The 16,480-nt window shown below is 32.6% G+C and overlaps 1 protein-coding gene across 7 annotated transcripts in view; it reads right to left on the bottom strand.

Annotated features, from left to right (window-relative positions):
• Positions 1–16,480, bottom strand: part of LOC118741199 (multidrug resistance-associated protein 1) — a 46,002-nt gene that overhangs the window by 12,633 nt on the left and 16,889 nt on the right. The window contains exons 7-12 of one of the 7 annotated variants that reach the window (XM_036473082.1): positions 15,469–15,615; positions 14,097–14,181; positions 13,207–14,029; positions 12,402–12,561; positions 12,128–12,335; positions 11,092–11,312 (exon numbers count right to left, since the gene is read on the bottom strand). In XM_036473082.1, the coding sequence (XP_036328975.1) occupies positions 11,092–11,312; positions 12,128–12,335; positions 12,402–12,561; positions 13,207–14,029; positions 14,097–14,181; positions 15,469–15,615 (1,644 nt within the window). Of the gene's footprint in view, positions 1–99; positions 324–3,214; positions 3,436–6,565; positions 6,787–8,551; positions 8,773–11,091; positions 11,313–12,127; positions 12,336–12,401; positions 12,562–13,206; positions 14,030–14,096; positions 14,182–15,468; positions 15,616–16,232; positions 16,380–16,480 lie in introns of all 7 variants that reach the window. The other 6 variants (XM_036473084.1, XM_036473085.1, XM_036473083.1 and 3 more) reach the window with 6 other exon arrangements.

Below are 16,480 nucleotides of genomic sequence, written 5' to 3'. Positions count from 1 at the left end.
ATGAATTGAAAAATTTTGCGTCGTCTACAAACCATAAAGGAACAGAGCTGCAAAAGTTTGCAAATCTGTAAGCAAAAAAATGTAAAACTAAGTAGGTACCATAAAAATTAACGTAAAAAAACTATCCAATGTGCCGGGAAATTCTTCATCGATAACTTCCATATCGCCGCTAAAATGATTCAGCAGACGTCCCAATGGCGTAACATCGAAGAATTGGCAAACTGATGCGCGTATTATGTGGTAGAGCAGGTCGTTATGAAGTAGCTCGGCTGCCTTCAGAGCGCCAGTGTACAGCAAAATGACGGCGAAATAGGCAAACAAGCCTACATATCGGACAGAGCAAGGGCGTGGTGTCAGGTGCGTAGAGGTGTGGTGTAAGGAAGGAGGAAAATAAACATAGAAATTTATGTTTAGGTAAAAATTTTGATTGATATAAAATGGAAAATACTCGTAAAGTGTCTTACTGCTGCCATACGTAGTTTACCATTTTCATGAGATCATGTCAGCCAAAGAACTCCAAGAAGATATGAGAATTCAATGTAAGATGGGTAAGAGAAGTTGCACGAATTGCTGCTGGTGTTTATGTGCGATTTTTTATATAGAGGAAAATGCCGATTATGAGTTATTAAATAAAGAATTTGTAATAAATGCAGTGGTCAGCCAAAGGTTAAAAAAATCATTCACATTACGGTGTTTATGAAGGATGCTGCTGTTGGTTTTTAAAGAATTCAGTATGCAGCGCTAACCGGAGCCTTGGTTTATTGCTGTGCGAAATTAAGTTAGAAAAAACTTCAACTTTTTAAATAAAAAATAAAAAGTTTATATGAATGTTATATTCGAATGTTTTCCTTAAGCACGAAAGCATTGTAATGGCATTAACTGGAAATAATAGTGTGGCAAAAATTAAATGGAAATGGGGATAAATGTTAAAAAAGCAATAACTGCTAAAAATTCATTAATTTTAATGAAAACCTTTTTGATAGAGCGAGAAAAAATAACAGTTATAGTAATAGTAATAATAATAATAATAATAATAATAATAATAATAATAATAATAATAATAATAATAATAATAATAATAATAATACGTAATAGTAATTATAATAACAATATTTAAAATTATGGAAAATCAATTGAGGATAGCTTCAAATGGAAAGGCTCGAGAACTTCTGAGATACGAAAATTTCACTGATTTGTCGAAATTTGTGTGATTGGCTGTACTCGAGTCTTTAGCTTTCCACTTTTCGCGTTGAAATACACTATTTTTAAAACAAAAAAAAATTGTACCTAATAAAAAAAAAAACACCAAAGCGCTCGCTCTTAAGAAACAGCATCTGCTCAAACGAACAAAAAATAAGAGAGCGAAAACGGTCGTTTCAAGAGTACAGTGTTTAGAACTAACATTACGGGTCAATTCTTTCAGACTTTAGAAAAGCAGAACTTAGAAAACAATTACATTAATTTGGCATCGAATATTTGGGTATCGAGTCTTCTCAATTCGATAACAATGGGTACTCGACTATGTTAGAGCGATACTATAAATGAGAATCGCATCGATACTTTTGGCTCGATATTGTTTCCTTATGTGACACAATATCTCTCAATATTATATTTCAGTTGAAACGGTTTATTAACACTGTCCAATGTCAGCTTAAAAGGTTCTGGTAAACGATGAGGATAATTCTCATTAGTATAGGAATTCACTCTCATTCTCATCGTCTAACTAGTAATGAGAATGGGCATTGTTGACTCTACGATGAGAGTAAATATCCATTCTCATGAGAGTGAATTCTTATTCTCGTCGATTGCCAGAACCTTGAGATAGATGTCGGGAATACCCACATTAGCGAGCACGGAAGGCTCGCACAAAAGGGGATTGAAGCCAAAGAGTTTAACTAAGGATTACATCGTTGAAAACTTAGCGGAATTCAGATGTCTGCCGCTATTGGCCGTAACGGATGCAATGAGGGTCTGAATGTTCCCCTGTATTTATTACCGATAAATGGACACAGAGCTCGGAAAGCACAGCTGTCCTTACAAACGGTTTAAAGAACCTATGCATTAACAAACTTTTAATCAATTTGCAGGTGTGAAACTACATTTATCGCTCTCAAAATATGTACTATTTTTTTTAAACGATCGCTTTGGATTTAGGTCACTTTTTTGCAAAATATTTCAATAAATTATACTAATTGAAGCGAATTAATTAATGGAAATACAATTCTATTGTACTATATTTTTGTTTGCTACTGTTTACTGCGGGAAAATCTAGCAGCATGCATGAAGAAAGTTAAACTAAAATGTTTTTAATTTCATTTAAAAGCAATGAAACGAATGCTTAAAACTACATATTTTAGAAAAAAAGCCTTTCATGCAAACCATGACGTTGTGCACTTATGTATGTGGATTTTAAATCAAGTAATGGCGACTTTCTTATGAACCAACTTACTTTTTTGAGTAAAACGGCAAGACTTTGGAAGTTAGGAAGGACTTAACTAAATTAAAATTAAAAAAAAAAAAACACACAATAATGTCGCATTTCCACTGGACATTAAATGACATCAATTTTAATGGTTAATGGTAAAGTTATGCTGCTTTTTCACTAGCAAATGAAAGATAAGCGACAAATGTACAGCATTGATAAAATGCCATGTTGAAACATTGAAATCATTCTTTGTTAGATAGAATTTTTTATTGCACAATCTATTGGTGTAATTTCACTGTCTAGTGGAAATGTGACATAAGAGCGAGCTGGCAATAGACACAGCGCAAGGCGTACATATTGAGCTGCTAGTTTTCCAAATTACCTAGTACTTGCAGTTTCACTATTAAAAAGTAATTGATGTTTGCGAGAAAATGTTTTTGTTAATAAAGTTAATTTGCTAAATTTTTATGCGAGTGTTAAAATCAGCGCATAGCTTTGCCATTCGGTTAGTAAACAGGTGGAGATCGTAGTTTATTTGCATATTTAGCTTTTTAATGCAGAATGCTTAATACTAAAATGTCGTCAAAGCAATTTAAACGGTAACGTCAATCACCTAATTGCTCTTTCTTTTTCTATAAAATAATTGGTTAGGCGATGATAAATTAATCTTTTCTAGATGATACGGAAATTATTAGGCTTTTTGTTTTTTCAATTCCCAAATACGAAATATATATTATTCAAAAACAAGTTAAACACTACATGTTTTGCAAAGAGAATTTGTTTGTTTACCCCAAAGCATGTTGATAGAAATTGTTGCACCACAGCAGGCAGTGTGGTATCGCAGGTATCGATATCTTTTGAAAAGCGACTAAGGACGCGACCCAATGGAGTTGTATCGAATAGTTCGGTTGGCCAACGCATTACGCTCTTAAGCAGTTTGACAAATACCTCCATGGAACAATTTAGACAACCATATGCCAAAAACAATCCCGATAAGTAGCGTGATATGACTAGGCGAATGCAAATTCACCAATTTCAGTGTGTCAATATTTTTATTTGTGGATTTTCGATTTAAAGTGATAAATTTAGAGGAAAATGTTTTAAGTAAAATATATGCATGTAAAATGTATGCGGTTATAAATTCTATATATATGTAAATACGAGTATAAATTGCGAGCCTTTTCTATTTTAATACAAAAAAAAAAAAATAAATAAAAAGGGGATAAAGTATCAAAATATTGGAAGGATATTGAAATGCTTAGACTAACGATAAAAAAAAACAACTTAAAAGAAATCAGCATGCAATCAATTAAATAATTATATGTATTAAAAAATGGGAAATTAATTTAAACTACAGTAAGTAGTTAAGACCATGCGCTGTGTTAAATGAAATATTTTGGTTAATCTGCAAAAAAAATAGGTGGGATCGATTTAATGTGTCGCTCGCTACAACCAAAATCAAGCTAATTAATTATTGTTTTTACACTTAGGCGGAGGGGATCTTAAGTATGACACATTAGCATGCTTTTAAAAAAATTGTTGCAAATCTATGCAAACTGTGAACACATAGTGGTTGCCAGCGGGCATCAACAATATGTACTATGTACATTAGACCGTACCACCTTACAAGCAAACAAACAAAAAAAAAACAAAGAAATCGCCGTACACACCTGAGCTAAAGTATTTTTGGAAGGAAATTTCAAAAAGTGGTTTTTGGCCTAACCTGTGGATCGTCTTTTTATATTTTTCGGCGACACTTATGTATGTATGTATGTACATTCGGAAATATTTTGTTTTTATAAAAAAAAGCCGATTAACAAAAACAAAAGTCTTACAGTTCTGGCAACTATCTTGACAGCTAGTTTCTGTCTTTTGAAAGTGTAATTGAAAAACCTGCTTAGTAGGAAGGCTTAGCGTTATTCTGTTCGTCTTCTAGCAATAAATTTTCTAACAATTAAATTAAATTTAAAAAAAAATATATTGGTATTGTTGTTGTAAAAAATATATAAATATTTTTCCTTTTTAAACAAAAAACCTGATAACTAAAAGAAAATTTAATATAAAAAAATAAGTTATTAAGTTTCTTAAAATATTTTTCATTTTAAAACAATAAAATTTAAAAATTAAAAACGAAAAAAATATTAATTCCTAAAAATGAAATGAAATTAAAAAAATTTATTTTTTTATTTCAAAACATCTAAAAATTAAAAAAAAAATTGAGAAATGCTATAAAACATGTTTTAAAAATAATTTTCTTTGCAAAACATTAAAAGAACATAAAATTTAAAATCTGAAAATGAAAAGAAAATTAAAGTAAAAAATAAGTAAATAAAAAATCCACTGGGCCTAGCAGCCACTTCAACCTAACCTAACCTAACCTAACCTACTTTGCGCCCACTGCGACTGTTGAAGCAACGCGAGCAAAATTTACACTCCTTTGCGCAAAATTATCGTAAAAAATGAGACGGTTATCAATTCATCGGAATACATTTTTTTTTATCAATTTACTGACTGGTTGTTCGTTGGGAAAATAAGACCGGAGATCTGGTGGGCAAGTACTGGAATGAGCTTTGGAACAAAAAAAATTCCTCCTTAAATGCCGAAGATATGACAAAAAAGGTAAAAAGGCAACCTCTACGTTCGGCAAAAAAAAAAACCTACATCGCCTTGCAAAACTACTTTAGACTTGGGAATGTACGGCGAATTTTTTTCTCTTGCGGTCTAATGTACACATAAGCAAAAAGTTTGAACGAAAAAAAATATATTTATTAAAGCATCAATTAGAATGAATGCACTACGTTTTGAACAGTTATTTTAATACGTTTAAAAGAAAAATATTTGCCCTTGGTAAAATATTGGGTAGTTGAAAAAGTTTGCACCAATTTTAAAAGCATGTTTTTTACGTTCGAAATTAATTTTATTACATCAAATATGTGCAACTTTGATCAATCAATTTTTTTTTTTTAATTTCTATGGCACTTATCCGCCTCGATGATATTTCCGAACCGTGACTAGCCATGGGCTATTTGTTTTTTTTTTCGATATTGCTTTGACCAAGTACCCATACGAGAGCGCGGTGAGGTGACTCATGTCCGATATTTTCAACGCTGCTAGCTTTCACCGAATACAGTCATTTTCCCTCAAAGAGATTTACTATTTTGTAAAAGAAATGCAACTTGCTCCAACTATGGCAAAGATTTCTTTCTGAGAGACAATGCAGCTTATCTTGCCTTTGAATAGAGGCCTGCACAGTACAATTTTTATTAGGAGCGTTTTATAAGAAATGCGGTCTCTTTTATTATTTCACTTACGAAAGGTAGGACATCGCTTACTACTGAAATTTAAGACTCGTGGAATAATCTTCCGCATGTGATGAAGTATTGCTTAAAATTTAAGCGAGCTTTCCTATAATTCGTAGTGTGCGTCCTCTTAACCTTTTAGAAATCCCTTGGATTTTTTCCATTTATTTATAGCTACTGGGTTACTTTTCATTACTTGTGGAGTGGTGATTGATTTTAAGAAAAAGTTTTCCTATTATAAAGGCCAACAAAAATAGAAAACAAATTTGGTGTGGAAAATGTTAAAGCTAAAAATACCTTAACCCTAAGGTCACTTAAAAATAGTAATTTATTGTACAGCAAAAACTGATTTTGGTAATTTTTTTTTTTTTTTTGTTCAATAACTGAGTATATGTAAGTAACCATCGGGTCAAAGAATTTAGGAGGATAGCAGTCGAGCGTTGTAGCTTTAATTTAAGCCTAAGTGAAAAGTTCTATAACCTTTTGTTTTTTTGCTAGAGCTTTTCAAATAATGCAAAAATCTGTAGCTGATGGAAACTTTATACTTACGGATTCGTAATTAGCACAAAAAAGTCTATCAAAAAAAGCTCTAACATTTTCCGCACCAAAATCATTGTTGCCCTATATTATTTATATGTTTCGCGGGCTGGATATCGAACCGGAAACTGTATATTTTCATAAGATATTTACCAAATGGTAATAAGACCATCTAATCACTCGGCTATGGTAAGGTAAGTATGTATGTATGTATGTTTGTACATATGTATGTATGTATGTTTGTATTATTTATTTTGCTAATTTATAAGAATGTGCTTTAGATGAACTGGAAAACAATTATTACCGAAAAAAATTGCGATATAACCATGCGCCATAACATTGGTAAGGTCATATCGACCGAATCCACATCTTTTGAGAAACGATTTATTATTCTACCCAATGGTGTGGTATCAAAAAGATCCATTGGCCAATGTAACACGCTGTTGAGTAGCTTTTCATGAAGGGCCTTGGAACAATAGATACAGCCAAGTGCCAATGCGATTGTAGAAGTTGAGGAAGCAATAACTGCAGAATTTTTGTTTTTATTTTTGTATTATTGATTGTCTTTTTAGTTTTTGTGTACAAAGGAGAGTTGGTTGATGTTTGAATACAAAAAAGTGAATTTTATTTAAAAATGGCTATGTACAAAATTTTGAAAGAGATAAATATCAAAAGCCAAAATGAATTAAGTACAGGTGTAGTGAGTGTGTTGTTCTTAAATAGATTGTGTGCTAAGTGCAAAATCCACAAAGTTGGCTAAATACATATAAAAATGTACTACACAGAGTGTCGTGTTGTGCAAGTGTTGAAGAATGAGTGCTAAAGTGCAAAAATTTTCAATGTGAATTTCTAAGCCAGCAATTACAGGTATTGGTGCGCCTTTTACGTGTAATAAGTGATTTTTTAATTCTTGAATATACCCAATTATTTCGAAACGCCTTTGATGAGAAAAAATGGCTTTAATACGGAAAATATAAATAAAAAAAAATCGTAAAAATGTCAGAGTATGCATAATTTTTACGCTAACTGTATGTAGTTAAGAGTGATGTTTATTTTAAAAACTTATTTTTCTCTGTAAAACTTGCTATTAATCTGTCTGCAACTGGAGACCTTTTTTTTTTTAAATATAATTAACATTATGACAAAAAAATTATTTCTTGACTGAAATAAAAAAAAATTGTAAAACAGCCGCTAAATATGATCGAAGGATAGATATCTTCTAAATAAAGATTCTCATACCAGAAAAAATTTAAATAACAATTTTCGGTTCCCTCCTCTCTTTCATACATACATACTTCGTTGTAAACAGTTTTCCAACCGATTTTGGTCAAACAATTTAAAATTTCTTTTGTTTTGCAGATTTTTAGTAGTGAAAAATTATAAATAAAAAATATATACACAGACATCTACTAGAGTGGGTAAAGTTGTTCGGGCGAACGTTTTTCGATAAAGCGCAGGGTATTTTCGGTTTCTATAGATCGGAAATTAATTTCAAGCCTGCGCATTTTTAAATGAAAAATTTAACTTTGCATCAAATTTTATATCCTTCATTTTAGTTTTGTTATATTTTGGTTTATAACAACTTTAATTGATTTACCATATTTACCATGTAAAAATACACTCCACAACGCCCCACACATAGACAAGTTTTAACATTTTATTTTTTTGTTGTTTAATTTTATTTATTTGTTTATAAAGATATATTTAGTTTATTCCTTAACAAAAACCATATAAATTAAAATTAAAAAAAAAATCAACAATTTAAAAATTGCAATTGATTTCTTGGAAAGGTTTTGAGTGTACAATTTTGTAGTGCATTCAATTGTAGTAAAATTAAGTGCAAGTACTTAGGACTTGCCGTTGATTTTTGGCAATTTTTTGCTGACGGCGTTGTGCATTTTCTTTTTTTTTTCTGTTGGATGCAGAAGAGCTCCCAGATCACCTAGATATATTTCTGAAAATTTTCAAAAAAATGTCGCATACGTTTTTTGTTGGTTATGGCTCGATATGCCAATAAATAAAAAAAAAACAATATTTTTTATTGGGAGTGGCAGTATAGCTAAGAGTGGAGCTCTGAGCGAAACCTTTGCTCCGAAGCCCTGATTTTTTTCATTTGAAAATGCGCAGGCTCGAAACTCATTTCCGACCGATGGTTTTTCTTCTTCACTTTTGCTTGGAATTATCTGTAGAATCCGAAAATATTATGCGTTTTAGTAAAAAAAAAAGAATCGACCCACCCTAATATATACACGTATATACGTATATGTACGTATAAATAAAAGTAATTTACCGAAAAAACTTGTGATATACCAGCGCGCAATAATTGTGGTATGGCATTATCGATTACATCAATATCTTTGGAAAATCGATTTATAATTCTTCCAAGTGGTGTTGTATCGAAAAATTCCATCGACAAGCGAAACACATTTACTACCAGGAAATCATGAAGTATGATTGATGCATAAATACCACCCAGTGATATCGTCAAAACAGAATAGTAACTGAAAATCACTTCAGTCGTGTACGAAGTGCAAGAATATACATGGGTGTAGTTGTTGTTGTTTTTTTTTTTAATGTCATAAAAGAAAGTAATTAGAAAAGTTTATTAGTGAGAACATATGTGTTTTTTTTTCAAGAGCATTTTTTACCAGTGCTATTTAATTTTTCTTTGACAACGGACAACATAGATTATTTTTAACTGCCGCCTCGAAAAGCAATGATTATCTGCGGAAGCTTTTTTGGGGATGTGCGAGCTTGCAAAATATGTATTAAAATAGGTTTTTTGAATGAAAGCGTTAATAATAGCTTATGAAAAACAATAACAGTTTATAGTCTGGATATTTTGAGAAATTATGATGGCGGCTAAGTATCGCATAAGCTTTGGAAGTTTTTTATGAAAATTTTCCTTCACTTTTTCAGTGTAGCGTAGCTAAGAGAAATTATTTGTTTTCTTGTGAGTATTCATGATGTAGCGGGTAAATATGTATAAAGCAAATGATTAAAGGAAAATTAAAAAAAAAAAAAAAAAAAAAACTAAAGAGAGAGTATGCACATCGGACCTATCCTATGTATGGATAGAAAATACTTTCATAGTGAGTGTTCAAAATCAGCTTCGAACAAATACAATTTTTTTTTGTGTTATGCAATCCTTATGATAAGTGTGAAATGGAGTAAACAATGGTTGTCGGGTCTTATATGTGTATAAGAATTGAGATTTGATGTTTTGTGTAAATTTGTCAAAACAATGGTTGAGCTCAAACTGCTTTGTCCAAAAAAAAATAAATAAATAAATTTTTTCAAGTTTATTCGAGTCTAGAAATACAAAATTTCCACCGTCCCCATATCAGGCAATTTAGCTAACATTTTAGTTGTCCAAAAAATTAGTTACATACATGTATGGGGAATTATTTGTTGACTGCAACTGTGCATTTTATTATACAAAAAAAATGCATATCTCAATAATGTTTGTTGCCTTGCCCAATAAATACTATAAGACGCAAGGATATATATTTTTTTAATTTTACAATGGTTTAATGTGCGCAAAGCTTTTAAATTAAATAGCAAGTTTGTATTTTTTTTTAATTTCGTGAGATCTAAGATCCAAGCATAAAACTGCATTAGAAAGCAAAAGTGTATTGTTTTGTAAGCCAAGCAAAATTAATTGTAATAGCAAATACCATTTATGTACATATGTATGTATGTATGTATGTATGTTCATATATATGTAAGCTTGATGAAGTCATGAGAATGAAATCTGTAGGTATCTATTTCCATTATGATTCACACGATTTTCCAACTGCAAGCAGATTCGTTTCGTTTAATAAACAGAAAACACTGTACTATAACTTAAATGTATAGTACATATATAAAATACTGCTCGCTTAAGGTGGACTAAGGCTCCGCTAAAGACTATTCTCTTCACTCTTCACTTAAAGGTAACTTCGTCTACAGCTCATTTTATACAGCCGAAGAGGAAATAGCACACGCTCTGGTTGGCACTTCCGTGATTGCTCAAACCTAGAACTTGAGCTGGAACCTAAAGAAATTAGACAATTTCCCGTTGTTGTTGTTGTTGTTCTTGTTAAGTCGTTGTCGTCAAGTTCAACGAACGGAAGACCCAAGAAGCGTGCAGCCTCTATTGGGTCTGTTCACAGAGGCAGAAGCGTCAGTTGCGTGGGGTTTGCCGGGCATACGAAGAAATGTTTCGGGAAGTTCGAAGTTCCTCTGACTATACCTGTACACCAAAATTCTATTTGGAAAGCACTCAGTCGAAACCATGTGCAAAGGAACAAAAACATTATTGGTGTGCAAACTACAGTACAACTTATGGCATCCTATGAGGTGGCGGTAGCTTTAACCTCAACAACTACCCAAACCAAGGGTGAGACAGCAACTAACAAGCTTCAGCGGTTTAGGATTAAGTTGTGCAGCAAAGCAGCATGGAGTCAGTCAGTATTAGAAAGGTGCCTACTGTTAAGTGCACGCTGCCTTCATATGCAAACATTTCTCCTCTCGATGAGTTAAGCTCATCAGAAAAAAATTGGGAAAGCCGTTGTTTGCAATACTATTTAAGCGCTGAGGTAAAGAGCAAGCCACACTGGTGGACGAATGTAATTGCCGAGCTAAGGAAGGAAATCAGGAATCTTTCTTGAGTGTCTTTTACGGTATCACAATGAGTCCATAGTAAAAAAAAATAAATTATTTAATTAATTTTTATTAAATGTGTCTTAATAGCTCTGTTTGCAGCAGCAAATCGTGTTTCATGCCGGTTAAATGTATTTTTTTAATTTTTCTCAGTTAATGACATGATTCATGTAAGTATGTAGTTACCGAAAAACCTGTCGTCATTACGGACCGCCAATTCTGTGGTAATATATTATCGATAGAATCTACATCTTTCGCAAAGCGATTAACCACTCTTCCCAATGGTGTTGTGTCGAATAACTCCATAGGCCACCGCAAAACACCATATAATAGATTTGTATGCAATGTCATCGAACAGTAAAGGCAACCGATCGAAACGGCAAGTGTTGATAGATAGCTGGCAAGTACTATTTTAATTGTGGTTGAGAAAGAAGTACAGTTCGTTCATATAATCAAGTAAGAGAATATATGTATGCAAGTATGTATATGGTTTTCGCTTTTTTTCTTAATCAAAAAGAAATTTTTGTTTCACTGTGTATGCTTAGTAAATTTGGATTTGTAATAAAATTGAGTTTAAGTAGCAATCCTCTTCCAATGCACTTGAACAAAGCAACTAATATTGAGTTTAGTATATCTATGTATATAGGTACAATTTAAGTGGCAACAGTTGTTTATTTACAATTGCGTAGTGTGACATTCAACTAGTCAAATAAGGAATTGTGTATTAGTTTCGAGTTAAAGGGCACAAACAACTAAGAAGGAAGGAAGATCTCGCTTAGAAGTGATAAAATGTTTTAAAGGAAAACCAACACCATGTCATGTGAGAACTGTTCAATTTAAACAACACAATAGCGACTAGCGTAAGTGTGTGAAAAATAAGCTTAATTAATGCAAACTCAAATAGGAGAACTAAAAAAATCTAACTATGTGAAAATAAAAAATAAAAAAAATATCTATACCAATCACCAAAACATAATAGTTGCAATAAAAACATAAAATTAAAATATACAAAACTTTATAAAATCAAATCAAAAAATAAAAACATTAAAGTAGATATGTATGTAGCTTAGGCAAATAAAAGTTGGTAAAATGAAACGTCAGGCAGACATAAAAATTCAAACAAAACATAAAACAAACACTAGACACTTTTGTACATTATATATTTAATATATATATATATAAATAGCTTCACTGATTAGAATTATAGAACTCATGTGCTTACCTTGTCCAAAACCGAAAGCACCATACACGCCCAAATACATATCACGCAAGCTAGTGTCATTTTCTACACGCTTATCATTGGACCACTGTGTGAGCCACAAGTTCGAACCAATTGAAAATGCCTGATAGACGAAATTCAAAATTAAGGTTGCGAGGGATAGGAAAATGCCAACACTTTTAATGTAATGCTTGTAAACAGCTAATTGTACCTGTATAAATAAAATGATATTTCAATATAAAAATAACCAAAATCAAATATGAATAGATATACTTACACCACCAGTTTCCGATTTCTCAGTTTCAATAAGTTTACCCTCATCCACGGCCAATTTCTTCTGCTGTGACACTGTCGAAATAGCAGAGACCTCAGAATCTTGACGACCCGTTTTTCGTCGTCGCAAGCTGCCTTTATTGCTATCTAATGATTTCACAGAGCTGCAGCAAAGAAATGCAATAGAAAATGTTACTTAATTAAAAACAACAGCAACATAGACGAATGTGAATTCAAAATTGTTTGTATGACATAAATTGCATAAAAAATAGTGAATTGCCGAACAATTTCCGTCATCCCTTGTCAATTTCGGTTTGGGGACAAACCGGCCTCGGCGTTGTGCCATCTTCATTGTCATATTTCGTTCCACAATACATTATACTCCTACCCTGTCGGAAACGCCAACAACGAAAATGGGAATATAAAATAGGCCTAAACTTAACGATAGCATGGGTGGTTTGCAGACAAACCAGTTTCGCCATTGTGCCAACTTCAGTGTAATTTTTTGTTCTCTCTGGTTCGAGCTTTTGTCCTTAATTTATGTTCATTTAACAGGTAAGTTATGTGATTTTCGTCGATGATTGAAGTATCAGATATAACGTGGTGTCCCTTTTTTAGAATCAGATAATGGGTTGGTCGTTGTATGGTTTTACCCGCAGGTAGGTGATTTTTGTCCTGGTATTACTTTTACTACTTTTTTTTATTAACCTATGTACTTGTATTCGTCTTCGCATTCGACTTCATATTCGTCTTCTTATTTTACTTCATACACTAATAGAAACCAGAAAAAAGACGGCTATCGTACTTACACAGAATCCGATAAACTTTCAGTACGCGCCAACGATATGACCTTTTCGAATGTACCCAGTAGCTCTTCTGATTTCACAGTACCCTCCAGCTGTTGTTTAATCTCATCCAAATCCTCTACTTCCTCCGCAGCCTCTTGCAAATGTTGTATTATGAATTCCGCAAAGGCACCTTTACGCGCCAACAACTCCTGATAGGTACCACTTTCGCTAATCTCACCCATTTTCATAACATATATATTATCCGTTTGTGGCAGGAACGTAATGCCATGTGTTACCAGTACACGTGTCTTCTTCGCCAAGAGACCATTCGGTCCGACCACTTCTTCGAAAATATGTTTACCCACATGTGAATCGACAGCACTTAACGGATCATCGAGTAGATATACATCGGCATTACTGTAAACAGCGCGCGCCAATGAGATACGTTGCTTTTGACCACCCGATAAATTAATGCCCTTTTCACCGATTTCAGTCTGATCGCCTGCCGAAAGCATTTCAATATCTGAACGCAGTGCACAAGCATCTACAACGCGATTATAACGCTTGCGATCATATTCCAAACCAAAGAGAATATTATCACGCACAGTGGCATTTTGTATCCATGCCTGTTGCGGCACATAGGCAATCGATCCGACGGTGTTTACGCGACCTGACAATTTATCCATCTCGCCAAGCAGCGCTTGTATGAGTGAAGATTTACCCGAGCCAACAGTGCCAACAACAGCACACAATGTATTCTTTCTTACGGTCATATCAATATTTTTCAATGTCTCTTCGCCTTCACCCCAAGAGAATTTGCCTTTTCTAATTATCAAGGGATCACCTGTAATGGGAATTGAATTATGAGTCAGAAAAATGTAAATTTAACTAGTGTTGTAATGTAAACTTACTTTCTTTAGGATCATGCTGTACACTGTTCGGATCCAACTCCTCGCTATTCATAAACTTGTTAATACGTTGCACAGATACTTGTGTCTATTATTGTTGTTGTTGTTGGTGGGGAAATGAAAAAAAAGTTAAGACATTAGCTTTAATGCTACTGTATTTTATACATTTAATTTACAGGCATGAACGTGCAGTTGTTATTGTTAGCATAGGCAGGCAAAAAAAACGTTGGGTGAATTTTTTAGTTTTTTGATTTTTTCGGTTTAATATGTAAAGTATACAAATTATTTTAAAATAAAGATTTTATGGCCAGCACCAGTCGTCTGTCTCTATATTTTGAGATTTTTGTAAAAATAAGTTTTTGAAAAATGTATTCAGCTGTTATTTAAATCCCTACCAGGTAATAGCTGGTGATATAAAATATGCGCATGCTTTTGAATGTTTATGGGTAGAATTTCAAAATTTACCAATTTTGGGAATAATTTTTGCCAATTAATCTTTTGAAAAATCTTTAAATAATCACAGTTACTGGGTATTACATAGACGCATTGTTTAATTTGAATTTGTTGCCGAACCAATCGAAGTAAAAATAAAAAATAAAAAAATGCGAGTGCGCTTAGCACTTGCAATGTTTTGATGTGAAACATGTTAACAGCGTAGGCAATTTGTGTCGTTATTGCATAGGACCATCGATTTATTAATTTCATTTAATTTTATTTTTTTATATTCAACTTTCGGTGTTTTTCTTTTATTTTAAATAAGTAATGTATTTCCTCATTTGTTAGGAATTCATATTCCTATTCTTATGGATATTTGCGCTCGTATTTGCCTGCAATACAACAGCAGTTCTTTGGTGCTGATACTGTGCGCCTACAGCTGTTAAAGGCTTAACATTCATTTGTAAAGTTAATAACAGAGCAAAATCTCAGCCCGCCAAAATCCACTGAAGATGTTTTGCACTGCAAAAATAATGTACAAATGTATTGTGGTTAAAGTGGTTTACATACAAATTAATCAAGGAAATTTATCTCTTTGCATTCCAAAAATTTGTTATCCTTTTTAAAGCAAACAGAATATCAAATAACAGTGCTGTGGGCCTTTAACTTGGTATGAAACTGTTAGATGACAGCTGTTAAAGGTTTCGCCTCTACTATGTTAATAATAGAGAACCATTTTAGGCGGCCGATACTGGAGGAAGTTTCACATCAAAACATAATTTATAATATTATAACAAAACATAAAACACATAAAAACATACAAATTATAGAAGACATCGTTGTACAAACATATTTACATTCAACAAAACATTTTTAACTGTTTTAAAACAACATAAAACGATTTTTTTTTTGTATTTTTTTGTTTTTTTGGTCGACTTACTTGTACCATGTTGGATATCAACATGGGCAACATTATTAATGGGAAGCGTAAAATGTTGAATAATGATAATGATACGAATATTTTAGTTGCATCAAGAATATTGTTTTCATCAATTAAAACATACGTAGCGAATGTGACCAATGATACCTAAAAGTATAGAAATAGAAGATAAGAAAATTGCTTGTAACGAAAAAGAACATGCAAAAGTAAATATCGCTCATATATGTATTTCAATTGTGTCATAATCCAAAAATACAGAAATTTGAAGTAAGTATGCAGAAATTACCGCTTTTTCTATGTTGTGTAATAATTTCATAACCGTATCGATTACCAGTATCTCACTAAAACAAAATTTGTATTCATTTTAAATATGGGAGTAAATGTAAATTCAAAACATTAAAGCCGTTAATCTCGAGTTTTGCTTTCTTGAGTTATGATACTATTGAAAATTAAATTAAAAATGAGCGATAGGTAGTAGTTATGTATGTACACAGAAAGAGCCATTTCACAATTAATACAGAAATATGTACGCGAAAACGTAACTAGCCGTTGAACACTTCGCTTAACAACTCAGCGTAGTGTATGAATATTCATAATTCCACATGAGTAGTGCGTGCCACCATATCTGCATTAAGATGCTAAAAGAGGTTTGTCAAAGGAATGAACGAGTTTTTATGCTTTTGTAATCGCTGTGCATATGCATATACGCTCCAGTATGTAGTTAATAAGTGGTTTCAAAAATATCCGGCAAGTTGATAATTTACCTCAGCAATATCGACAGCTAGCATGGGCAAAGTGGCCAGTGGTAGTTTCATCGTATCGAACAGCGCTAGGCTAACGAATACTTTGGCTACGGTTAGGTGATTTTCATAACTCGATAAAACGTATGTGGCAAAAGTAACTAGAGAAACCTTATAAATACAATTGGTTTATAGAAATTTAATTTAATTTTTAGTAGTAACTATATTTAATGTTCCAATTATTTTCGTGAAATAAGAACGCTGAAAAGAAA

The sequence above is a fragment of the Rhagoletis pomonella genome, unplaced genomic scaffold, assembly GCF_013731165.1.
Source record: "Rhagoletis pomonella isolate Grant_MI unplaced genomic scaffold, Rhpom_1.0 Rhpom_scaffold_00006, whole genome shotgun sequence".
NCBI classification, from domain to species: Eukaryota; Metazoa; Arthropoda; class Insecta; order Diptera; family Tephritidae; genus Rhagoletis; species Rhagoletis pomonella.
This window is presented reverse-complemented; position numbering and strand designations above follow the sequence as displayed.